This window comes from Platalea leucorodia (genome assembly GCF_965183815.1).
Source record: "Platalea leucorodia genome assembly, chromosome: 16".
In the NCBI taxonomy this organism is placed as follows: Eukaryota; Metazoa; Chordata; class Aves; order Pelecaniformes; family Threskiornithidae; genus Platalea; species Platalea leucorodia.
This window is the reverse complement of record NC_138838.1, coordinates 4,837,449-4,864,638: the sequence shown is the minus strand read 5'-3', so window position 1 is coordinate 4,864,638 and position 27,190 is coordinate 4,837,449. Positions and strand designations below refer to the sequence as shown.

Below are 27,190 nucleotides of genomic sequence, written 5' to 3'. Positions count from 1 at the left end.
TACATCATGCTTGAATTATAGCAGAGTACATACAGAGCCATATATTTAACATCAAGTATAGCAAGAGACTTAAATACTAACGGAACAGGCCTAAAAACCAGAAACAGCAGCAAAATTACGGCACAGAGGATCCGCGTTATATCCCCAAAAGTTGCAATTTATTTTTCCTTGAATTTACACTATTTTTTTGGAACGCTTTGACCGATGGCTTGTGGTTACTGCCCGAGGGCCTGGGCGTCCGCCAGCAGCGACTCTGAGCATACATGGCTTTTCTTCAGGAGGGGGAGGTGAAAGGCAGCGGCTAGCTCTCGAGCTCCTTCCCTCGTCCCGTGGAAGGCTGCGGTCGGGGTAACAGGGCCATGGGATAACCCAGGTTAATCCAGGTTGGAAGGGACCTGATCAGAGCATGCTCTTCTGTAGGAGGCTCTGGGCCAGAAAAGAAATCCCTTTCACTGCTTTGCTCAGCAAACAACACTGTTAACGTGCCCTGGTAAAGTGAAGTAGTTTGGTACCCAAACTAAGTTATATATACACACAAAACCCAACTACCTGCTTTCCAGCCTGCAGTATTGCTGCCGGACCCCCGACGTGCTCCTGCTCTCAGCAGGACCCCAGCACTGCAGCGCAGTCCTCCTTCCCCTGGAAACGTTTTGAGGCTTACCGAGATCCCCGTCCCCTCGGGGCCTTTCCTGCCATCGCCACCCCACACAAAGGTGAGAGCGCCCGTCCCAAAGGACTGCCTTTTATTGTAGCGGAACGGTAACAGCGAGCAGCTAGCAGAACACTGAAGGGGTGGGCTCTGTGCCTGGAAATCACTGATAAAGGTGTCCGAGACCATAAATGATCCTTTTAACTCGCACAGCCAGGCTGCCCAGAGACAACGCTGGAGAGACCAATCCCTGCTGCCTGCGTTCTGAAGCTCTCCCGTTAGCTGCACCATTCAAGGATAACTTGCAATCGTGCGACAGCTGCTCACATACCCGATTGTGCTGCTTGGTGTAAAAAAGCCCAAAGCACCAGCTACGGGACGTTGCTCGCCGCAGCCGGCGGGGGCTGAGGGGCTCTGAGGGCAAGCGAGGACAGGCAGGACCCTTAGAGAGCCAGCACCTGTGGCTGGCGGGACGAAGCTCCTGGTTTTCTTGGGCAAAATGTGAGAGGGAAAGCACCGAACCAGAGAGAGCAAACGAGCTCCCCCAGCCACACACCGCAGAAATGGAGAAAAACCTCCTTCAGCCCCTGCCGCAGCGCTGCTGATGGCTTCAGGACACAGAGCCGTGCTGAAGGAACATAAAGATCCTCCCACCCGCTCCCCCCTGCAAGTCTGGCAATAAATAAGGAATTAAAACTCAGCCTGGGACTTGTTTCATTGAGCTGCAATTCATTTTGCATGGAGCAGCTACGCTGTCCCCCCACCGGGCTCCCTTCGGATGCGGCCGTACACAAGATCAGCTTTCCCACGACCAACCCTGACGCTGCCCGACCGCCGGCTGCTCCCGCCTTCCCCGTTTTATTCCCCAAGAATATTTTCCAGGGCTGCACTTGTCAAACCACTCTCCCTAGGACCCCCAAACAACGCAGCTTGGGTTAGCAACGCCACGCTGCAAGGAGCTGCGGCTGTATTAAGCCTCAGAGGGTTTTGCACCATTTCGCTTGCCTTGGGGGCCAAATTCTGGCACGGAGCAGGGGAGGGGAAGGCCTGCCGAAGGGGACAGGCAGGCATGGGGCACAGCGGCCAGAGCGTGCTGGGCTCACCAGAGGCCCTGTACTTATCAGGGTTGTCCCCCATGGCGTATCAATCACAGGGGACATGTAAGAAGATACCTACAGCTGCCACGTTTTCCGTCTCCGACCCCCCCAACCTCTCCCTGCGGCGGGGAAGGGCAGCAGCCCGTGCTGGTGCCCGCGGCAGCCTGCAGCCCCCCGCGCCTGCGAACCTGCAGCGCTCCCTCGGCACAAAGCTCCAGGTGCGCTTTCAGCTCTGAAACTCAAAGATTGCTCTAACCTGCAAGGCGTAAAAAGTGAACCACCATCCGACAGGAGATGTTGGCCCCAGACATGACACGAACAAGATATGTAACTGATGCCACCATGACCAGCAAAGGACAGGCCTGACTTATCCACCCTCAAAATGATGCTGAAGAAAACATGTCAAAGACACGTGTGGCACGTGATCTTTCAGAAAGCTCAGCCTTTTGCTGTGCAGCTTGCTTCTTGTGTCTCAAGGCACTGAAAAAATAAAAAAAATAAGTGTGACTGGGCTGTGATTACTGCTGCAGGTGATTTAGTTTCTCTTGTGAGCATGGGCTCCTACACGGATCAGGCTGGAGAGATGGTGCTGCAGTCAAAGCTTCCAGGTCTTCCTTCGGCTCTACGCAGCACAGACACCTGGAAACACCCAGCCACAGGCTGGCTACAAATATCCTCTCTGTTCTGCACACCCGCTCCATAGACCTGCTCCTGCTCCAGGGCTAAGTCACGCGGCTACACCATGTCTGCCCACGCTGCGATTTCTCACGGATACATCACTGGGAAAACCACCGCCCAAAGCAGAGCCCCGGCACGGGCACAGCTTGGGGAGGTGGAGTTATAAACACCGCGAGTGGTTACCCATGCATCCATTCACATGCTGCAATACATCATTAAAGAGCTGAAAACCTCATTTATTTGCAAGCGTGACGTTCATAGGGACATATTCCTGCCCAAAGGGTTAAAGACATTCACTGCAGTATTACTTTGTGCCAGTCAGGAGAGACTACACCAGGATTTTTACTTAGCACTACCTCCCAAGACAAAGGCCTAGAGGTAATGATTGAGCAAGACAGAGAGAAATCTACCTCCTGGAGATCAAAACGATGTGCTATTTCCCCTAAAGAGAAATTTCCTTCACAGTCTCTCAATCTGGGCTCATCCCCGAGCTGGAAAAGCCAGCCAAAGCTGACCAGAGCCCAGTAATTGCAGTTCAGAGCATCCCAGTATCTCTTTTCCTAGGATGCCGGTGCTCCAGGAATAGCACAGGCAAGCGAGGATTTGGAGGGGAAAAAATACAGAGCCCGTACAAAAGCGTCCGAGCGCGCCTACGCCAGCTCTTCTCGCTGCTCGGAGGAGCCCTGCCACGCCGAACCCCATCCCCTCCTTCACAGAGAGAAGCGAGACTTTAGCCATCCAGCTAAAGAGAATGACTTTCCTGACGGATAGAAGGGTTGGCTTGCCAGAGATGTTTGCTTTTAAATAAAAACTCTCTCTTTAGTCTCTTCCTTTCTTCAGAGCAGAAATAGCGTTGCTCTGAGCTGCCCTGACATGCACATAAACAAGTAAGGATTTCATTTCAGCTCAGTGAGAAGCAGAGCGTATTTTTGCAGGGGTCCTACCAAGCCTTTGAACAAATCCGAGCGTTTCTCTTGCTGCTAGTGCACCTTTTTCATTTCATTTCACGCAAGTTTTCAGGCTGCTGTCTGCGACGCAATACAGACGGTTTCTGGAGGTATAAAGGAAAAACCCACAAGGCTGGCAGATTTGCTGGAGGAACAAGGTATGACACAAGCCCAGCTGTACAGTTCTGGTTGCTCCCTGGACCTGTGGAAACAGCTCCAGAAGGATTTCCTTCAGCAAAAAAGGGGCAAGTTTTTCAAAGTAGATTTTGGGATCATCATAAAAACCCACCCATTTCCCCCAGTCCCCTCCAAAACTGAAGCAGTGCTTCAGCTACCACTAAAGGAACATGACATAGAGCTCATTTGTAAATGATCGTTTGTTTGGTCGCATTAATTGAGGCTGAGAGCAGCTTTCCTGCAGCCTTGCCCTGCTAGCTCCCACCCCCTTGGGCATTACTAGAGTAACCCCAACAACTGGCTGGATTAGCAAAGTGTTTCTCCATTTCTAAATTATTCTTACCATGTATTAGAAACACAATAAATAACCCCACGTTTGCAGTCTTAGAGCTCTCTGAGCACCACCCAAGTGTTGCTAAGACCTCAGAAGTCATAGAATCATAGAATCGTCAAGGTTGGAAAAGACCTTTAAGATCATCGAGTCCAACTGTTAACCTAACACTGCCAAGTCCATCTATACCATGTCCTCGAGCACCACATCTATCCATTCTTTAAATACCTCCAGGGATGGAGACTCAACCACTTCCCTGGGCAGCCTGGTCCAATGCTTGACCACCCTTTCGGTGAAGAAGTTTTTCCTAATATCCAACCTAAACCTCCCCTGGCGCAGCTTGAGGCCGTTTCCTCTCGTCCTATCACTCGTTACTAGGGAGAAGAGACCGACCCCCACCTCGCTACAACCTCCTTCCAGTCCCATGGGGATAAGGATTACCGGTACTCCCTTTTCTCCCAGAGCTAAGGCAACTTCCCGAGCCGTGCTCTTGTCCCGAGGCCACCCCTCTGCGCAGGCTGGGGGCTCACCCCACATCGCGGCCATCCTCCCCGCTGCGGCAGCCCGGCCCTGCTGCAGCAGAGCTTCACCACGGCCAGCCCCGGGGACACCAGCTGGAGAGAGCCCATTTTTCTGCAAACCAGAGGCCAGACAGTTTGCTCCTACTGGTGCCCCAGGGCTGCTCAGCTCGGCCCCTGGTGTGCAGCAGGACCTGGTGGCACCCCAGCGCTTTGTCCCCAGCACAGACCAGTTTGCCCCAGGAGCAGCCCAGCCGCTTGCATCCACTCCCCATGCAGAAACCTCCCGGCCAGTCCTTCCTCCCACACTTGCAGAGCCCCTGCTGCACTCTCAGCCTTGCCAAGTCCCCATCTCCATTTTCACTCTCTTTCACTGGGTGCTTAAGCCTTCCCTACGAGGCAGCAGCGTCCAAGCACACGCTCGAGCGTGCCAACCCGCGGGATGGATCACGGTGCACAGCCGAAGCGGAACCACAGGCCCTCGGAAGATGCTGAGCACATGGTCGGTGCAGGCAGACGCACAAATGCAGGCAGGATTTACCACCTGGATGTGAGCGGTGCAGAGCACAGGCCCAGAGCAGTAACCGTTACAGGATACAATCCCTTTGCCTGCTTTAAAAATTAAAGGTCTCCTTAATAAAATACATTAGCTGCAACACTATTTCCCAATTTGCCAATATTTACAGGCGAGACGCGGGGCAGAGCCCAGGCTGGCGACTGCTTCTGGGCATCCCACCGAGGTGGCTGAAGACCAGCGAAGGGGAGCGGCAGGCTGCAGATGGGGAGCAGAAGGCACCGGCAGCAAAGCCCGGTTAGGAAAACGTTGGGAACCACCAAACTAGACTGCAGTAAACAGAACGGGAACACCAGTATACCAGTCACTACCAACAATCCTTGCACATGTATCCCCTCGCACAAAAAATTAGGGGACTGAAAGTCCCAAGCCCTCAGGATTAACCTAAAAAAAAAGACAGTAAGATGATTATGTAGTAACCAAATTTAATCGTGTCCTTTATTTAAGTACTATAAAATAAGAATCCAATCCCATTGGCTTCCCAGGGGCAAGTTCAGACCCCATAAAGCTCAAGGGAAAATATTGACATATATTTTGATGGATTGATGTCACTGGTTTTTACTCTCCAAGTGCAAGAGTGAAATTCCTGATTATACACACAGTCCATATAGTCAACAGCCACTGAAATAGCTGCATTTGCCCTTTTAAGTGCAATCTCTCACCTGCTGTCAAACTGTAGAGATGAAGCTTCTAATCCCAAGTTTAGAAGCAATCTATGGATAAAATAGCAGCATCAGCACGTGCATAAAAATTACAGTCTTAAAATAAAATTAAAAATTAAAGCCTTTAAAAAAACCAAAAGATCGAGTTTTGATCTCTTTTGTGTTCTGTAGCTTTCCTTAGTCTAGAAACCCTCCACCAACATCTTCCATCTTAAGGAGCTCTCCCAGTCTGGGTCATTTATCAGTAAATTAAAGTTTAAAAGCATCAGGTACATAATTTTAAAAGGAGCTAAGAGATGAGTGAGGAAAAGAAAATCACCCTTAAATAAAATAAACCCCAAACCTGCCACTTCTTTTCAGCTTTGAGAACAAGGTCCAGGCGCACAGGACCGGGTGCAGCTGATGCAGTGCAATCCCAGCTCTTTGGGAAGAGCGCATTTGGTTAGCCGATGTCCTCGGTGCCCTAAGCCTTTCCGTGTAACAGCACAGCCCAATGCTCCAGATCTCTACGACGTTCAAAGGCTCGTTGCACGTTACAGGGAATATCCTGTAGTTCTTCTCTTTTACGGCACTGCCCTGACTAAAGCCATCAATGCTGGCAGGATTTACACTGTGCAAAACTGAGGGATAAGGAAAGAAGGGGAAAAGAGAGAAAGAAAGGCATAGAGAGTGACAGTGCTCACTCCAAAAGGAAGATCTCATCCTCATTTAACCGATATCCATAGAAAGTTTGCTGTCGATTCCAACAGGAGCAGGACTGTGTCCTAGTATACAGAAGTGCTTTACCTGTGCATGAAATAAAACAGTTGCCCTCTGATCTAAGACCTGGCTCCGATGTCATTTTTTTTTTTCCTGATACTTGAAATAGAGAATGCAAAAAAGCAAGGAAAAAGTCTCTGGGGCGAATAACCCATGAGACAACGTTTGGTTTGCTGCATTACAAATAAAACCACATTCATCAGCCAAGACAGCCAACTACAAAGCCCACACGTGAAGCACAAGTGGAGAGCAAGGCACACACGGAGGAGCGCACGGACATCTCGCATGAGGAACGCAGCCGCTCACGGGGCCGAGCCAGCCCTCTGCCAGCCGCGCTGCCCGAGGACTTGCTCTTCTTATTGCGGCTCTGTTCATCCTTTCTGGTTTTCTGGGTTGGTCTGGTTTGTTGTTTTTGTTTTTTCTTTTGCTTTGCAGGCCCTGGACTTGGCGATGAGGGCAGATGTGTGCTAGACAACACCACGATGGGTACAACAGCAGCAGCACGTGAGCGACCAGCCTGCAACAGCCAGGAAGCTTCAGGATGTAGCTTCATCTTCACGCACATCGGGCAGCTCCGGGTCCCTGCCTCCTTCTCTGCTCCCTTGTTTTCTACATGAATGGCAAGGAAATAAAGAGATTACAGGCACATAGCAATGCAAGAAATAAAGCAGGGGGTGTTTTTTCCAACAGGCAACCCAGGTCAACATCAATATTAAGAGGGAACAGCAAAGAACCAGCCTGTTGTGCTGGTACCACATAAAAAGCTTGGCAATATCCCAGCTCGATGTGCTGCAGTGCTATGGTTATACACTTGCTTGGTCTCTGTGCTCCGAGGACTGAGCTTTGCACTTCCCCGAGTGCCCTTCTCCCATCTGCAGCATCACAAGGAGGTATCTGGTTCTTGGAGAAAGTCTTGCAGACCAGCAGCAATGTTTCCAAATTATCTAGTTTGTATTTGGGGAGTTCTGGTTTGCTTTTCTTTAATCTGATTTTTTTTTTTTTTTAAAAAAGAACAGAGTGATGGTTTGATACCATAACTGTTTCTCCAAAGCTATGCTGTAAAAATGCAACAAAAACTGAATGCTTCTACCAGAACCCAGTTTTCCCTACACAACAGCTGTTTGATTCCAGTTTCTGTGAGTTTGGTCCCCAAAATCGCCCAGCACATGAGAGCAGCAGTCCCTAAGAGACAGCCGAGGTAACTTACTTGCATTGTATGTATGCCATGATAGCTTGTTTTTCAAAGAAACCAGAAATGATCAAAATCATGTTCCTTTCTCCCTCTGCTCCAGCAAAGTCCTGTGATAAACCTGACCTTGAACCTGGAACGTGGACCATTTCCCTAGGTAGGGAGGCTGAGGAACAGCCCTGTCTTCGGTGCCTGTCATCATCCTCTTTAAATGATTTACCACCCCGCACAGGAGCAGAGGCTCCTTTCTCCGGCACAGCACAGGCAGCTCTGCACAGCACAGCTCCCTGCCTGCAGCTGCCTGGCATGTCCTGCCGAGCCCGCTCTGTGCCCAGGGTGCGTTCAACGCTCCCCTGCTGCCCTGAGCAGCTTCTGCCTCTTCGAACGCCTTGAGCCAGCATGGGAGGGGTGCAACAGGTTGACCTGACAGCTGTGCACGGTGGTGAATATCAGCTCAACTCAGGTTGCACGTACAGCAGCTGAGATCAAGGCATCAGTCTGCACGGGAGCCAGGGCTCATGCTGTGAGGCCTGAGGCTGAGTGTGAACTTCCATTAAATAACTGTTTAAGAAATAGGACTGTATTTCTGCTACGTTTTTTAAACCCCAGGCAAGTGAAGCCTGACCTGTGCAATTATCCAAGACACCACATCGCTGTTAACCACAGCAGCTGCAGGGAGATCACAACCACTGCGTTTTTACACCGTGTTTCATGCCCAGCAAGGAATGAGCCTCAGAGCAGTTCCCTCCAAAACGCAGGCAGCACGGGACAGGCATGGAGTGGGACAACCTACAAAGAGCTGAATCACAGCATATATACACACACATTGCTGGTAAGTGCTTAATTCCTCCACTGAGTCCCCATTTAATACCAATAATCTGCCCTCATCTAGGCTGGTGATGTCCCCTTCCTCTCTGCTGAGGACACAGGCAAACTTTGGGGGCAAACTGACCGTGGCTGGGCTGCGCAGTCACTCCTGAAATACATCTTGAAATAAAAAGGGCCGTTCCTCACGAGGAAGTTCTCTATGAAAAATGTAGCAGCAGGCAGTGGCACCAGCTGTCACCAACAGTGCCACGTCAGTCCCCATCCTCCTCCGCCTGCCTTCTCCTAACTATTTTTGGAGAATCTCTGCAGGTCCTTCCTCACTCGGAGCGGGCAGCATCCTGGCTCGAGCTCATCTGTTCGTCTCTGAGCCATAAACTAGGCCAGCCAGAGCCTCCAGAGCAGTGGAGCTGCTCCCAAAGGTATTTAGAGGCACGTGGTTATTTCCTAGCCTCTCACCCCAGACCAGATCTCCCCAGGCCTGGGAGGAGGCCGGGTCCTGCCTAAGCACTACATCCTGAGACTTCATGCTGAGATGTTTGTAAACAGTTTATCACGGTTTGCAATGAATGTTATTTTGTTATTTAACAGAATTAATTGGAGAGACTGCTTCCTGGAAGGGTCTGTGCAACTGGTTGGACAAATGCCTGTGTTTTATTGAAGTCCTGGCTGAGGTGGGGCGGGTGGTCACACAGAGTGGACAATTTTGGTCAGCCCATTGCTCTCCCGGCATGGCATCAGAGGCAGAAGCGCAGGGGAGCGGTGGAACAGCTGGAGCAGAGATGGCTCCGGCTCTATTTCTTTTGCATAACCACTAAATATTAAACCTGGGCTCAAATCACAAAGCTCATCTTTTCCCAAATTCTGTAGCTATTCCCTCCACAAATGTGGGGCTGAGCAGCAGTTCCTGCTAAAACCCAACTGGAGTTTTTTACCCCTCCCTCCCCAAAGAAGGCTGAAACACCGAAGAACCACAAATAATAATAATAAAAGAAAGTATACATAAACATTAGTGTCACACACAGAGAATTACTGCAGTAAAACTGCTCCTACAGGAAGGAAGGAAGGAGCCGAATGCTCTCACTACCACATAAATCACGCAGGCTGAGGAGAGGACACATGTTTCTACAGCACCCAGGGGAAACACAAACACTGAATTACCTTAAAGACGGATGCAAATATACAGATGTGTTTAAGAGGAGCCTGTCCCTGAGAGCAAAACAATGAGACAAAGGAAGAAAGTGATCATGAAGATGATGGCAGCAGGCAAAGGAGCTTGGATTTCTGTACCTAACAAGCCTAGCAAGCAGAGTGAAATGGAGGATGGAGCAGCAGACACATTTACTTGCAGCTCGAAGGACAGATCAGGATGGGCACTGGTAGCACTGGTACAAACCCACTCCAGCCCCTACCACTGCCATTCATATGGCTTTTGGTTGGGTTTGACTGTTCTAATAGGATCTACGTGTTACCGACCTGAAATCTTCCTGGGACTGGAGAGACAGACACCGAGCACTAGCAGAGACCAAGGGAACAGCTTTAGTGGAAACATCTGGCAAATTTAAACCCAACCTGCAGCCGTTCCCTTCTCAAAGATGATGCTGTAAACTTGCCTGCCCTAGGGGGATCTCTGCAGCCTATTTTTGAGCAGCCCTATGGCACTGAGCCCTGGGAATTTCTCAGCATAAAGCTCCCATGAGGGAGGTACCTCTGTTTCTGGTACTTGAAAGAAGCTGTTTCTGCTTGGAGACCTGGGTCAGCCACTTTTTTACCTCTCCCCGCCCAGCTTCCTCGTGCCTGGCTTACATGGACAGTATGGCCCTAAGGGCAGTGATGGCTCTTTTGCTCTCTTTTGGGAAGGCTGGAAGCAGGGTAGGCTTTCTAAATACTGACTGATCCCCCGTACAGGAGCTGACAACCACATTTCATCAATAGTAATAGCAGCCATAATGGGAAAGTAAATTGGGTCTGTCAAAACACAGCAATTAATTTGATAGGTAGTAGTTGCAATAAATGGCAGTAATAAAATGTGGTGAAGCCAGTGCTGACTCAATTAGGAGAAATCTGGAGCAGGCAGAAGAAACGCAGCAAACACTGCTAACAGAAACCCAGAACTTAGCTGTGAACATTAAACAGCTGGGTTTAAAAAAATACTCTGCAACTGGAAAAATTAGAAATGATCAGTTGCTTCTGCAGCCACCGCTAATGACAGGCTTGAACCTGGCCATGGTCTGCAGGATCTACGAGGCTCAATGAACCGCTGCATCTTCTGGGAGATCCAGTGTTGAAAGGCAGGATCCGGTGCTGCCCGCACACCCGGCCCTGGCTACCGCGCAGCTGACGGGGTAACGTGACAGCCGGCAGCGCTCACACACAGCTCCTAGGTGTGCAGAGGTGCTCTCGTGGGAGAGGCAGCTGTTGCAAACCAAGAATTGCTAAACGGGGGCATCTTCATTTTAGTTCCCTTCTGTCTGGTGAATATGCCTACCATTTTAACAGCTGCTTTTTTAACTTTTCAGTGCTATTAAACAAAGCAATAGATAACACCCAGGAGAGGATTTGCTTCTTCCAGGTCTAAGGAGTGCTAAAAAAGCCCTCTCTCCTCCAGTACTAATTTAAGAACTATTTCAAAATCACTGGTGTCTTAATGGTGTCCTCTAAAGGAACAAAGGCTGCAGCAAACATGAAAGGCCATCTGCTATCGCAAAGGCTTCTGCACGAAGCATTTCTAAGAACAGAGCCCAGCACACTGTGTATAGGTAATGCAGAGAGAAATTAAAAAAAGATTCAACCACATGATTTAGTTTTCTCCTCTGCAAATCCCAAAGAGTGATCTTAAAGGACAGATCCATTTTAAGAGCCATCAATTAGGCATCAAATACCAGAAAGCAGACTCAGCTGTCAGAGGATTTCCTGCAAAATATATTCTCAGTATGGGCACAGATGTAAGATGCTTGAAGCAGCAGTGAGTGGGGCTCTGGCAATTTCACATGCGGCCTAATTAAATAAATTGAATGTGAAACTGGAATTTTCAAATTGCTTTTTTTCTTATATAGAAACACAACAAGTTATTTTCTACCTATAACTAGAAGGACATCAGTATTACAAAAGCTGATTTCTCTCTCTCTAAAGGCACTGCCACGGGGGGAAGAGAAGCTCTGTGGTGGAGAGCTTGGGAACTTGTGGCTCGCTTTTCTCTCAGCTCCTCATGGGCAACCACAGAGCAGCGCGGCCAAAGAGCAGCGATGGCTGCAGGTGCTGCCCTTCTGGCAAGTCCCACTTTTGGGGTCCCCTGTCCAGCTATGGGGGTGGAAACGGTGCCTGACATTCAGGAACTCTGCAGAGCCTTTATGCTACAACAACATTATCTGTTCTTGCTAGGTCCTAGAAATTTATAGTAACCCAAACTCAGTCAAAACTTATTTTAACTAACACAGCGCTATTCATAACATTTGCACTGATGTTATATTCTATATGTTTATTAAGGGTGGTTTTACTACAGAACAAACTGCTATGAATGAAGAACTGGATGGGCTTAGTGTCCAGCTCTGTTTGCCCCTGTGGAAACGACACTGCAGATAACTCACTGCACAATGAACATTCCCAATTAGACTCGGTTCATTTAAAAATCAATGTCATTAGATTCAACAAATCTATTTAAATTTAAAGCAATTTTCATTAGATTCAACCAGTATAGCATTTTTCAAAGTTTGAAATAATAATCCACATTCCTGAAAAAAAGCATCCCTGCTGTAGTGTTTAATATACGACACTATTGTTGAAGAGACCTAGCCAATGTCTTTCCTTTAAACAGAAGGGTTTCGAGCTGGCTTCTCAAAGCTCCAGTTGTGCATGAATTAATTTAGGACAAAGTCAATTGTTACTGCCAAAAATTGCCACTGATGGCATGCGATTGAGGAGTTAAATGCAGAAGTTGGTGCAGTGGAGAACTGGCACAAAGACCATTCACATTTTTTTTGGACATCTCTAAGCGATTCCACTGCTGGGTAGAGGCCAGCCCAGCACGGCTGCAGCTCCATCCCTGACCTGACATGTTCTTGTAAACCAAGGGCACACTGGACACAGCAGCACAACAGTGGAAATTATACATGGTTTTCAAAAACCTTTTAGTATAGTCCTGTACAAGGGAACTGAATGCAAACATGGGGCTGCAATGAGTAGACACAGGGAAAGATGCAGGTTTTGTATAGCCTGAGAAGAATTTGACTAGCAACTTTAGAAAGGAGACACAAAAATAAAAATGGAGGCTTACAGCTCATCTTGAAGGCCTAAAAAGATTTTAAAAGGGATTAGACATTGATAATGTGGCTAATCAGAAACTTCACAGCTACATCGGATCAAATGAACTTTACTTATTCTGAGCAGATAATAAAGCACCCGGCCCCACACAGGAACCAGCCACAGCATCAGGGTCAAGAAGTTTTCCCACCAGTTCATTAGTTAGTGGCATGGGCTTTTAAGCATCTCAAATGAAGGTGGAAGGAAACGAGTCCCTCTTGGAAACAGGCTCAAGGTACTAGAACAGCAGACCACCTTGAAATAGCAATTCAGGCAGAGCTTGAAAAGAAGAAATCCTGCCTTGCTCTGAATTAGCTGTCCTGGACAGTGAGAAGCATACAATACATTTTTCTTCAAATTTAGTAAAAGTTCTCCCATCTCAGAGCAATGCAATGCAGTGACCAGGAATGACAGTGAAGATACGGGCAGGGACGTGTGTCAAATTAGCAATAACTAATTTGGAAGGCAATGAGCCAAGGGAAACAAATGAGGACAAATCCCTTGGGCTAAGCTGGCAAAGGAGCTGTGACTGCCATGCTCTTCAGATATGTCCCCACAGCAGTGCTCAGTCTATGGGGTGTTTAACTGTTAAACTACTGTCTAATATTAACTGGTCCTGGACTCAAAGGGAAAGCCTTTACTGAATTCTCTGATACACAGTTGGGCCCTAAAGCATCATTATCCTTAATTGAGCTGAGCCCTTAAATCCCCACACACCCATGAGAGAGAGACACTCCTCTATTTGCATTGTCAAAGGTGCAGTGAGGCTCCTAGCACACCCTCATGGGAGTCTGCTAGGCATGGTACTGGGATTTTGGGTGGAAAAGGATCATTCTGGGACAACACAGCTTTGTTGTGAACTGCAGCCTTACAGATTCTGCAGGGTGAGAACATGAAAATAACTGTCCCAGGGCAGGCTAATAGTCCATCTGTTACTTACTGGACTGATGGCCCAGAATCCTGGCTCTGAAAGGGATCAGTAACCAACATGAGGGAGAAAGAGTTAGAGACAAATAAAGGACAGAGAAATCCTTCCCACCCCCTGCATATCCAAGACCATTGTGTTTAAAAAATTTTGATGAATCTAATAGTAATTAATTTGTCTACTCCCTTTTTAATCCCAATATAGCCATTTATATCCAGCCTCCAAAATATTCCATTACAATGTGTCCCACCATTTCACAACTGGGTGTGTGAAAAAATACTGTATGTTTTCTCAAATGAAAGAGCAACGTCAAAGTGTTCTCCGCTGTCTGCCCATGGGTCTCCATGGTGTCTCTGCCCAGACTTGGGCCCCAGATCACAAGCCACATCATCTCATTTCCAGCTCATAAAACATGCAAACTGCTCATCTGGTGCCTTTTCTGTTGTCCATAAGAGGGAGAGAAGACCTAAACCCTCCAATACATATCTAGATTAGACTCTAATTAAACTTATTTTAGTTCACCAATCTCTAATGGATCTTTGATCACAGTGTATTACAAACTAACAGGTTAAAAATCAGACCCAAGTTTAGCACCTTACCTGTGTTTAGGCCAAACCAATTTTACAGAGAGAACTGAATCTATAAAGAGTACTTAGACTGCTTTACTGCATTGTATTTTAACCCTAGAAGAATTGAGGTAGATATTAGCCTCAGTATTTGATTTAGTAGGGAGTTTTGTCCTTAAATGCTACAGAAAAGATTTGCAAACTGCTTCCTTCATCCTCCCCACGCACCTTTACTCTGCATGGGCAGCAGAGCCAGGTAAAGCTGTATATACGTACATCAGTAAGTTCCCTGGAGCAGACATGGACCTCTCCTCCCGTCTGGTCTGAACCTCGAATGGATTTCCAAAGGAGCGTTTTCTTAGCATGGCCTTCACTAAGATCTTTGAGGAAGGAAAACAGACCAGTGAGAACAGCAGGACTGACATATCTCCCCCTTGTAGCTAGTTCAAAGGAGCCTAACATCAGCTTCTTTAATAATTCAACAGACATTTAACAGAATTACAGCTAGAGCACAAACTAGAGAAACCCACAGAACAGCTATGCGAGTTCCAGGCAGTGTCAAGGCCACTCCCTCGGGCAGCGAACTCAGACCCCTGGACACAGACCATTGCTGGCAAGAGGTGAAGCAGACACTGCCAATCACTGTCTGCCACTCGTGGTGGTCCAAGGCTGTGAGAAAGAGGCACCAGAGCTCTCCTGGGCCATCCTCCCAGGCAGGCACTGTGCAGAGAGTGCCGCCACCTCCTGCGGGTTCAAAGGCAAAGGTCCTGCTGTCAAGGGGAAAGGATGGTTTTCACTCCCCTAGCTGGCTGTTGGGGCAAGTGTCTATATTAACATCACACCACAAGAGCTTTGAAAACATGTCCTCATGCTCAACACCCCTCTCCCCAGTACGAGGAACCCCCAAAGGCACCTGCATCATAGGAATCGCCGAGAGCAGACCTCCAAGCTCGCTACACACAAACTGCCGAGAGAGCCCTGAACACCCACTTGTGATCCCCCAAGGCTGGCAGGCAAGCGCCAGTTATGTACTCCACTGGCAGATACCCTCTCCCTGCTTCTCTGGCCAGGTCACCTCCAGGTTGGGAGCCTTCATTTTGAGGATTAAAATGAAGTGTCTTGCAACCTCTAGATTAATGTAACAAAACACACTTGGGATGCTTCTGGTGTTTCGGGATGTCTGATACCAGACACTTTGAAGGTGTGACCCTCCAGCTCTTATAAGAGCAGCCAGACAGATATAAACAGGGCTGCTCATACGGTCAGGCCCTGCAGAGTCAGGCTGCTGCAGTACTCAGAGACACTGAAAGTTCACACTGGCTTAAAAGACCAAGTTTCTCATGCCAGGAGCACACGTGTACCCTCTCCAAACCTCCTTCACCAGTTGAGAGCTTCAGCAAACTATCGTGCTCTTGACCCATGCAGAGGATGTGGTTGTGGTTTATACATACCACGGCTGGCAAACTCGGGATCGTCTTCACAGAGTTCTTCACCTCCTCCTCTGTCACCTCCACCACAGTACAGTGCTCTTCCTCCAGTGGCAGGGGCTCCTCGCCACCCTTGGTTAGCCACGGATGCACCTGTGTGGGGAGGAACACAAGAGGCAGCTGTGGGTCTCCCTTCTACAGCAGAGCACAATGATGCTGGTGACAACAGGGAAACGGGGGCACAGGACTGATTATGGGGGTAAGCTGCCTGTTGGTACTGCTCCATTTTCCACTTACACCAACGTGGCTCAAACAGCTCCCGTGGAAATCGCTGCCATCTGGTGCCTGGCCAGACGGTACCCCCTAATGCCCAGTGCTGTCACACCCACTGCCACCAACCAGCATCTTGGAGGAACCCAGCACCCTCCGAATCAAGTTTAAAACGCCTTGAAAATCTGAGTTATCCAGAGCCTTTTAATCTTTTTCTCTCATATGCACACATTTCATGTAGGGTTACATGTGCTCGCTACCTGGGAGCATCAAGATCATGTATACATCTACACAAACAAGGGTTTAGGTGCTTAAAATGGAGTACTTGGGCCTGAGTACTGAGGACCTGTGCTACTGCAATGGTCTCCTGCTTACATAAATAAATAACACACTTTGCCACCCGGACACTACGTAAACCTCTACACACCCACACAAAGGAGGAAGGAGGCAGTTTCCCACCATCCCTCCCTGTCGCTGACGTGCTGCTGTGGAAGGGAGCTGACAGCAGGACAGGGCGAGGCTCTGCTACGCACATCCAGGGCTGGATGTTTTGCCTGTCAGGGAGAGCAACCTCCAGTGTTGGTGCTAGAAAGGCCTGCCTCACCCCCCAGGATGAGGAGTTTAATTAGGATGGATGCTTACTGCCTACTGCCATTCCAATGAGTTGGATGCAGGTGTCCAGAGCATTCTCCAAGGGCTTAGTGATGAGCTTCTTTACGGCACTTAATTAAGTTGCATTTTCCAAAGATTGTTAATTGTGCTTATAATGACTCCTTTCAAAGGCGCATCACCACATCCAGCCTTAAGTGAAACCAGTGCACTAAACCCTACAGTTTACCTGGGGTTTGTGGACATTTCAGCTAGGGAGAGGACTGCCTAGCCATATATTCAATGTTCCTCATATGAAACAATTTGCTTTATTTATTTTCATGGTGAACAGCAATTCCAAACCCAGTTGGCAGAGCAGTTAAGATATTTGTCCAGCCTAACCCCCTCATATAATTCTACCGCCTCCTTCCAGCTTTTGCCATGTTTATCTTCAATGTTGACCATCAAAGATTTACCAACTCTAAATGATCACATATGAGAAGCAGCATGGAACTAATGCTCGCCAGCACAAGAACGTTTGCAGCCACGTCAGGATTTTATCTTACAAGTAAGGAACATGAAAGAGGAAGAGGAGGGGAGTGTGAAAACAGGGGAAAACAAAATGGAAGGAACCCAGGGAGGAGCAGGAGGAGGCCTGGAACAGCCACTTATAAACATCTGACTACACAAGAAGCCAAGGCTGGAGCCCCAGTGCCATGCAGCCAGCTGCATGCTACTGCAGAGCAAAGACGCTCCTTGGGATTAGTCTGTGAATGCAAATATGGAGGGAGCGTGCTATCTCATCTGGATTGCATCAGCTGCACACGCTGGGCTCTTCTGTACTCTCTGGGTTGGATTCCTTCAGTGATGGTGGCAGTCACTCCACAGCTGCCTCTGCCAAGAAGCTGCTTGGCCATCATCTTTCTTGGGGGAACAACAGAAGAAAGCTGCCCTTTTTCTATTGCCTCTCGTGGGATGGTTTCCTTGGTTGAGAACATGAGAAAAGCAGTGCTCAAGGCCCTGGGCTGAGCCCAGAGCCCAGCCTGGTGCAAGAGACACATGCTCTTTCAGCTTCAAACACAAGTCCTCAAGCACATTAAGCATCTTCAGTGCAAGGCCAGGGACAAGATCGAGCACCCTGCTCTGCTCTTCTCCCCAGGGTTCTTAAAGGGCTCAGGTTTCCACGTGAAGTGCCTGCAAGAGCTGCCAAGTGAAATCACTTAATACAGCCCCAAAGCACTTCCCACCATCAGCGGCTGTGGCCTCCTGGGCATGGAAGGAAGTGACGTCACATTTCTTCTTGAAGTTCAACCTTCCTACCGTCAGCTTTGGTGGCAAATGTGCTGGTGTTGGCCTGAGACAAGGTGAAGAAGAGTTGTGTGCCCCGCAGAGGATGCTGATGGATCTCTGCAGAAATCTTGAGAGTCTCCAGCAGGTTCAAGGCCTCAGTGGGGTGTAAAGAAAGCGTAAACAGAAAGCCCATGCAAAAACAGAATGAAGCCAAGCCTTGTGAAGCATTGTGCTCTACCAGTCTTAGTCACTCCCTGTGTTAATAAGCAATCCCCCAACTAAAGCTGATTGATAGAAACAAGTATGCTGCCTTGAGGCCGTTGACCACGCAAGCACCAGAGGAACGCATTTCCAGCCCCTGTAACACAGGTCCAACACCACAGCACAGGCTCTGCAGCTAGCAGTCCCCATGACAATGTCGATTCTCCCAGGGATTCGCTGAGGATCAGCCAGCTTTTGAGCAATTTTAATTTAAATAAGTAAACAAGAAAGCTTTTGTCAATATTCCCCAACAAGCAGCAGTGACAGAGCTGTTACATGCTGCAAAATGAGCAACCTCCCTTTCCGAGGCAGTGTGCCAGAGAAAGCTCCCAAAACAAACTCTGGGAATAGCTCTGCCTCATTAGAAGGTACCAAAGGAACAACAAAATCAGCTGAGACAAAAAGACTATGATATCAATGTCCAATTTACCTTAATTTCAGGGACTGTTATCCTTGTTTCTGGATTTTTATCAAGCATGCGCAGGATCAGTTCCTTGAGCTCTTCACTTATCTGTGCTCTGAGTAAAGAAAATAGCAGTATACAGTTAACAAGGGAATTGTAAGTGCTCAAGGCATGCACAGTCCTTACCGCAGTTACTCAGCAGAGAATCTGCTCTGCTCAGAAGGTATTTTCTCTGCAAACCTGGCTTGAGAAAGGAAGGTCTAGTTGGCTTGGTTCCTCCTCAGGCACCATGGTCACTGTTAAGGGGTTTGGTTATCCTGTTCTGCCCACTAACACAGCAGCACACTCTCAAAATGCAGCACAAGGGCTCAGGGGAATGGATCTAAGGACATTTTTGAAGACAACGCATTATAGGGGAATTTCAGAGGACAGATTCTGGGACACCAAAGCGTTACCGAGAGCAGAACTGGAGCTGGGCTCTATGATACAAGAAGGGCACAACTTGATTTGCCAAACCTGCATCACGAGCAACCCTGTGCTGGACAAAACATTCCCATTTGATGTTCAAGTTCCCAGCTAAGCTTGCAGGTTACGTTAATTAAATTGCTTCCATAAATGCTGATGGCAGGCTGTTTGGTAGCTCGGTATTTCCTACCTGTATAGATGAGCCTTGGGGTAACAAAAGGAGGGAATGAACAGACATGACTAAAAGAGAAATGCACCTGCCTGAACCCAGAAGGCATCCTATTCACACGGAGCCCTTGGTCCTGCAGTCTGTCCCTCTAGTCCAAAGGCTTCCATGACTTCTGTTGCTAATGATGCAGGCAACGTCTTTAAAACACACTTGATCTGTATGATCAAAGTGCTACTGAAATAAAATGCCAACGTATGACAGAATTGTATTAGGCAGTTGAAAGCCTGTATCACAAATTACTTTTAAGGAGCTGTGTTTCTGCACGGAGATGGGATCTGGCAGCATAAAATGTCACTCCCCAGCAGGGCTGGATTTCAGATTGAAAACACTGTGAGGAGAAGGTGCTGTGCCCACCTCCTCTGCTCCCTTCCCAAGCACAGGAGAGAATAAACTATCATAAACCTAAATGAAGACCATATCACAGTAAGGGATACTTTAGTCTGATGAAAACAGAGCTGCTGTTTAATAATTTATGAATACTTTATGTAGACTTTGGTTATGGGATCTTTAACAAACAACCACAAGGAAACACTGCTTGTTCAGTGTGAAGGGGCAGAAAGCGGGTTCAGTTTACAGTCTGAACACTTTCAGAGTTGCATCGAGGCTCTGCAGTACACAGGCAATATGGCCCAGACAAGGGGAATGGCAGGATGAGTCCTCAGAGACTTCCCACTGCCTAGGCTGAACTGCAGGAGACAATTTAGGTGGGAATGGGAACAACTGTGCTGCTCTTGAGATGAGTTCCAGGCACAAAGGATCAGCGATGGTGAGTGACAGTGCATTTAGCAGGTCAGAATAAACAGACTCCTAAGGGAGGACCACACTGAGATGCAGGTGCGATGGTGTTTTTAAAATACTTAACATTAGATCTGTGCCAAACTGGCAACAGCTTTATTTAAAATACAAGAAATAGACTATATAATCACCTAACATTTCTGGGCAACAGATTGATTTCTACACAACATAGGATTAATGTCGTAAGGAAAAGCCCTGTAAACAGGATCACAGAGTTTCAGGTAGGTTACAACCAGGTAACAGACTGCATCACCCTGTCTCTATTTTTCCTTCTCTCCATTCTGCCATGGCGCATGCCGTATCCAATGGCATTTTTCATCTGAAAAGCCTGTGCTATCTGGAATTCCTCACAGTCATAGTCCTGTAACAGCTTTCAGGAAAATGCCAAGCATCACAGAGCTCAGCACCCACGTGGGAGGGCTGCCAGTACCATAGATCATTTTAGAGGGTGCCCGCAGGTCAGAGAACGTTGTCCTGGACATCACCAGGAGGGACTACGCAGAGCTTCTGGCTCTCTTAATACATGTCTGGACAGAAACTTCTCCAGCTTGCTTTTTAGTCATGCCAGGATCATCAGGGTGTGAGCTAACTCCATTTACCTTGCATCATGCCAAGGACTCACTGACATGAATGAGAACTCCAGAGGGATAAATATTTATCCCAGCGTCTCTAAGGGAAGGGAAGGGACAATGAGGCTGGTACAGTCAGCTCCATCTCTGTCCTAAAGGTTGTCAGGAAACAGGCAATGAGTTTCCATGGACTGTCTGCAAACAGGAATGTGTCTTTTGTAACCATGGTGAAATAAATTGAAACCAAAATATTCTTAACTGTAGCGAGGTGCTAATTCTGTGGGAGGTCAGGGTGGATCCAGTCCAGTGAATTCCAGCTTTATAGGCATCTCTGTTACTGCCTTTATCTAACAAATAGATGTAGTTTAGACAGCTGTCACTACCCAGTAACTCTCTGCTCCTCCAACAACCTAACGAAGGGTGCAGCCTTTTTTAGACTGGGAGAGCAGGTCACCGAGAAATCCAAATAAATCATGCAGCCTAATTATCGCTGAAGGAAATGTCTGAATGAAGAAAAGGTTCTTAGCACAACCCAGTTAGCCCATTAAATGTTAATAACTTACTGCAGAGACAGATGGGAACAGTCACTTGTAAGCTGACTGCTAACCCAAATATGTGATGGCTGAGAGAACATGGGCATTTTGCCAGGACCCAAGCAAGCAGAAAGACCATGCCAGGGAAAAACTTTTTTTTTTTTTTTTTTGCTGCAGTGCTGTCAAGACAAAATCCTGCCCCAACTGCAGAACAACCGGTGGGAACACAGCAATGTGGCATGACCAGCCTTTGTGCTCTTAATGCCGAAGCCTGGTTAGCTGTAAAACCTCACCAATGGCACAGCTGGCTTGCCAGAGTTGCTCCATACCCAGGAATGGTGCCCATGTTTGCCATCAAACAAGTGGCCTGACCTTGTGGAGGTCCTTGCGCGGTGTGCTCCACACAGCCCTTTCTGTGGGCTCCATCAGCCTGAGCGGAGATGGCTCCGTCCGAGCTATCTGCAGTGGCTGTGCTTCAGTCAAGGGAGAGGTAATTAATACAGCCCATGGAGCCTGGGGCGTGAGTCATCCCATCTAAAGCAGATAGCTAAAAGAGGACTGCCCGAGTACCCACTGCTTTCTGCAGACTCAGAAGGACTGGGACTGCCAAGGCAGAGGTCCGGCCCTTCGCTGTAGGTGTCTAAAAATTCAATGAGCATCTCACAAATAATTCATGTAATAGATGGTGGATACATGCACATATCACAGGCTGCCCGACAACATCCCTCCCTTCTTTTCTAATACCAGATGTGCCGTTCATTAGAGTTTTAATTTCTTCACGTCCGTTTTAAATCAAGTCATTTTATCTCTAAGTTTTTATTAGAATGAACAATTGCATCAAAAAGGTCAAAAATTCTTTGCCTGACTACTGTGCTGCTTTGGGAAGGCAGATAAGGAGACCAGCTTTGGCTACTTCATCTGATAGCAACGAGGAGAAACAAATTAACCACCAACAGAAAGTCACCAGAGGCCTGAAGATTGAGGAAATACCGAGGAGTGGCCAATACATGAAGGGAAAGGCATGGTGGTTTGGTGGTAAGAGACTGAGCACACATCAAGTGTGATCATCTCCAGGCAGGCTCATCTGACAAGACCAATGAACACTGCTCAGTGCTTCAATGCTGAAATTCCCACTGTTCAAATAGCACGCAAGTGGCCTTGGCTTGTTCCCTCTCACCACCGAGTGCACCGCTGTGGGTTAGAGGATGCACTGTGACTGTGCAGCCGGCCATCCCACCTAACACAGCCCAGTAGTCTCCACCACACAGCTCTGATGGTGGCCAACACAGGTCTCCTTCACTGACCAAAGCCGGGGGTAAGCAGCCTCTCAATATCAAATGGGTAAATTAATTTGTTTTTTTCAAAACTAGCCCCAGTCTGCCAGCATGCAAGACAAACCCATATTTTCCTGGAGCGTGTTGGAGGAGGCAGAGGAGTGGGGATGCAACAAACTGTGGTTGTATCTCAGGACAAGCCTCCTTCCATCAGACACTTCCCCCAGCTCCCAGGTAAGTCCACAGAAGCAGCATGTGTTTACTTAGACCGAGACCGAGGTTTATAAACCACATTGCTTTTGAAAACTAACACACTGAATTATTCTGGAGGCTACCACACGGGAGAAACACAAAACCCCAACCAAACCATGCTTCCACCGTCTCCAGGGTCAAGTAGCTGAGGCAGAACTCCCTAGATCCAGACTGAAACCCCTTGGCTTCCAAAGATTTCAAGAGCCATTTCCTTTAGTCCTTATCTGCATGTGGACACAGGAGCAGCAGAGGCAGATGTAATGCCTCGACAACAACGTGAGCACAAAACCCACGTGAAAGACCCAGGTGAACGCAAAGCACCTCACCCACCCTTGTCTGTCCCTCTGTGGTGACCTACCGGCATTTATGCTGCACAGCGAAAAACGCCAAAGACTGAACTTTATTTTACAGTAGCTGAGTAAAGTTTACTTACTCTTCTGGGAACTCTACAGGCTTGTTCTTGATCCTGTTATGAAGACCCAGAATATATTCATCTATAAAAGGGCACTGTAAAACAAACAAAAAAGATTTTCCAGTTGTCAAAGATCTTGGCACTGCTTAGGCATTTGTCATTCACATAACAGAAGTATACTCTCTCTGCGCACTCTCTTGATTTTACACAGAGATAGAAATAAACAAGACCTCCCCACATACAATAAATTGATTTATTCCTTATTAAATAATAAATGCAGCACAGCAGAGGGACCTAAGTAATACAGAACTGGATTGGGATACCTCCCCTCTATCCAGCCTACCAGGTGACCATGAACTACTAATTTTCCTTTTCTCTGCTCCACTTTTTCTACCTGCAAAATTGATATATGATATCACCTGGCTTGTATCACTGCTTTCAGGTCTCTCTGTGACAAGCATCATTTGGAGGTAGGTATTACTATTAAAACACCTGGTTTTCCACTGTAAATTCAGATATATGGATTCAAAGCACATTTTTCTCCATCACAGCTTTTTACACTGCATTAATTTGAACCTAGATTCTGGCTCTTCCTACCTAGCAGGGCAGGCGGGACTGACAGGAGGTGAACTAAGCCACAGTGGATACTGTGGGAGGTGCAGGAGCAGCATATTCACAGGCCCCATGAACATCTGCATCAAAACTGAAGGAGCAGGTACACTTGTTTTAGTGGGCTGTGGACTGCTGGTGGGCCCTGTCCCAGCCTGCCTGGCCAGATTAAATTATGAATTATAAAATAGGTACAAAATGTATGATATTTACTGTACAGGGTCACGTGGAACAGACAAATGTCTGTATTTGTTTTTATATTCCCCTCTTTCTTTCCTCCAGTGCTTGCCACATAGGCAAGTAATATCACCATGAGGTTATAGCAGAATATAAAATCAAGGTTATAGCCCATCACTTGAGGACTTGGCCCCAAATGGGACATCATCATAGACACAGGTCAGAGAATATTTTCCATCCTGACTTAACTCAGTGATATCACACCAGCAATGGAGACAGTTCTGCCTCTGCCATCTTCCCCAGCCACTTCTTACCCCTGAGCCGGATGCCCTATGCCTGTGTGGTGGGATCTGCAGTGGTCCGTGCTCGGACAGGAGGTTCAGGTAACATACCTGCACACACAGACTGCACGTACCTGCTGTACTGCTCACCCTGGGAGAGCGTGGGTGGGACGAGGGGCTTCTGGCCACAGGAGAGGGAAAAGCCATGACAGGATATGGCGTTTGCAGGAGGCAGCTCTGAAGAGCTGGCTCTGCCAAAGTGGACTCCATCTGGCCCAGCTCAGCTCTGGCAGACAGAGCTTTCTGTAATCTGGATTGCTGAAGTGCTGCAGTAGCTTGGGCTCAAACCTACGACTCTCTCCATGCTCTACCTGGCTTCTTTCCAAATACAGGCAATATGGATAACCCCCTGACAAACCGTTGTTGGTGCTACTGATGCTGCTCTGGGGTTTGTAGCACAAACAACTGCTCCAAGTACAGGGGCCAACTCTAGAAACCATCCTCTCCACAGATCACAACGTTAGTCCCTTCTCATCTGCAGGGTGACTGGCAAAAATGGGAGCTTGCAGAAGGTAGGTCTTTGTTTCTAGTATTTGCCTTTATTTGGAAAGGAATGAGTCAAAAGCCCATCCGGCAGACATTCCCATGCAAGGCTCCAGCATCTGAAAGCCAGCTTACCTTCCCGTAAACAAAGCAGTACAGGGTAATTCCCATGGCCCATACATCAAGTGCCTGAAAGAAAGCACGTACAGGCAGTAAATGAGATGCAACACAGATGATCTGAATGAGCTGGATTTTCCCACTGACTCACAGAAGATTATTTGTATGCATTTAATATTTTCTATTTTATTGTGCAGAGTCTCTCTGAAGTTGGGCTCCTAAAGGCATCTGTAGCATGCCGGGGGAATGAGGACCGTGCTGGGCCAGACGCTGCCACCCTTGTCCTTGCTATGGAACGCAGTGCCCAGCAAGCAGCCCCGTCTTACAGGAGATGACACCATTCAAGGCTGAACATCAAAGAGGAGCTGAACCCCAAAAGTCTTCTTCCAGGCAAAAATAAAACCACTAGACCCTATCCCCACATCTGCATCACAGCGCTTGGCAGTGCCCCTTGTTTCGGGGATCAAGACGTGACCTTGGTGCCCAGCAGCCCCCTCTGTGTCTTGATTATTCTGGAAGGGAATCAGGAGTTTCCTCCTTCCCCTTTGGGCAGGGAAAGGGCTCTAAAATAGCTCCTTTCTGGGCAGGGATCCACAGCAAAGTCTGTCTGCCCGCTGCACAGAACAACCAATGTAAGTTTTGCCTGGACTGAACACAGAATTAGAGCTTCGGTTTTACTCAGTAACCTCCCCAATCCCTGGGTGGGCAACACGCAGAGGATGCAGGTGTGGTGCTGCCCTTTGTGCCATGCCTGCGGGTCCCAGGAGACATCAGCTGTGAGCAAAGACCTACCTTTCCACTGAAACTTTTGCCAGTGTCTGAAATGGCCTCTGGTGCCATGAAGGCTGGTGTCCCTGCTGTGCTGGAAAGCTGGGCATCATTCCCTTCAAATTGATTGCTGACTCCAAAATCAGCTATTTTGACGTGCCCATCATCTCCTAAGAGTAAATTGGAAGGCTTGATGTCCCGGTGAACGATCTTCTGGTAGTGCACTAAAAAAAAAAATAAAACCAGGAGCACGGTCTGTCACAGCAGCCAACGCACCCAGGGGAAACCTTTCCAGAAGGATGAAAATAAAGGTGCAAACTCAGGCACCCCACCCGAAGCTGCTGCTGGATATGCAGTACAACATACTAGGAGTGCCATTTCCTACAGCCATTCCTCTTCGGTGCCTCACTGGGGCGTACACCGGAGTACAACACTCAAATACATGAACGCAGAAACAGCCCAACCAACGGGACTGAGCAGAGCTGTTAGAGAAGGTAATCACTCAAGTCTTGCAGATTTGCTTGACCTCATCAGACCAACTGATGGATTGGGCAACTTGCTATATTAAAGGTTTATGGGATCCAAACAGAGGTTAATTTTTAATTTGTTTATTTTGAAACCGCAGTGCCGTAAAGCTAATCAAATGGGGCAGAACCACAGGCAGAATGAAACAAGCTCAGAGGAGATATTTAGGCAAAATAACACAACTAGCAGCTGAGCACCAAGTCCAGCCAACAGCTCAGAAATCAGTGGGTATTTCCAACTCAAAAAATAACTCTGACCGGGGAGCAATCACCAGCTGGTTGGTGCCAGCGCTCACGAAAAAGCGCTCTCTAGCCATGCTTCGCAATGGGGCCCAGAGAAACAACCTCAACTTGTTCTGCATCACCCCAAATCCCCAGAGCTGTCAGCCACTCCAACCACTTTTGCACAGAGTCCTGGCCAAACCTCTGCCACACAGTCCTTCGGAGCAACAGCTGCTCCTACACGTGCCCCTTCGCTCTGCAAGGCTGCAGCAAAGACTCCAGCTCTGTCCCGGCTCCACGAGGCCAGCTGTGGGCATCAGCTGAAGTGCTTGTACATTCAAAATGAAAGAAACCCTTGCAAAGAGCTTGGAGACTGAGATGCACTGAAAACAAACAAAAATCCCTCTCCTTACAAGCTATCTGGGAAGCAATATTGCAGTTGCAAGAAAGTCATTTCTGTGCCACTGAGTGAAGCAGCAGCAGCAGGGAGTTGCAGTAAAGTGGCCGACTTCTCAGGAACTTGGAGAACAAATTTTAAAATCAAAAAAACAAGTTTCAGAACATGAAATGACTCCGAAAGCAGAACTATAGAAAACGCAAGAGACTTTACTGAACATGACAGGAAAATCCTCTAAGTCTTTACCACCCTTCCCAAGGGAACAGGACCCCTCATCCTCCCTCCTCCTCCAGCCCCAACCTCCATTTTCACATTTCCTTCTTGCAAATGGAGCGTGTTTGTCTTTATACCTCCTCATGAGCACTTTTGATAACTCCTAGGAAATACACAATTGGGTGGGAGAAAATGCTGGTCTAACCCTTTCCTGCTTTACAAACCTGGTCAATGCATTGCCACAAAGGCAGGCTGCCCTACAGAGCATCCCAGCTTGTGTTTCAGCACCAAGAACGAACAAACTTCACGTAACCGTTCTGCTCTTTTCAAGTCAAATTTCCAGCAGGCCATGTCTGGGGAGGGGAAGTCATACTT

At 48.0% G+C, this 27,190-nt stretch overlaps 1 protein-coding gene across 1 annotated transcript in view; it reads right to left on the bottom strand.

Moving 5' to 3' along the window:
- Positions 1-6,928: 6,928 nt before the first annotated feature.
- The window catches only part of CAMKK1 (calcium/calmodulin dependent protein kinase kinase 1), a gene marked incomplete at both ends in the record, with an annotated part of 60,354 nt that continues 40,092 nt past the window's right edge, over positions 6,929-27,190 (bottom strand). The window contains 7 exons of the mRNA XM_082328091.1: positions 6,929-7,001; positions 14,473-14,576; positions 15,648-15,776; positions 18,463-18,550; positions 22,986-23,059; positions 24,710-24,763; positions 25,484-25,683. Of these exons, the coding sequence (XP_082184217.1) occupies positions 6,929-7,001; positions 14,473-14,576; positions 15,648-15,776; positions 18,463-18,550; positions 22,986-23,059; positions 24,710-24,763; positions 25,484-25,683 (722 nt within the window). The remainder of the gene's footprint in view (positions 7,002-14,472; positions 14,577-15,647; positions 15,777-18,462; positions 18,551-22,985; positions 23,060-24,709; positions 24,764-25,483; positions 25,684-27,190) is intronic.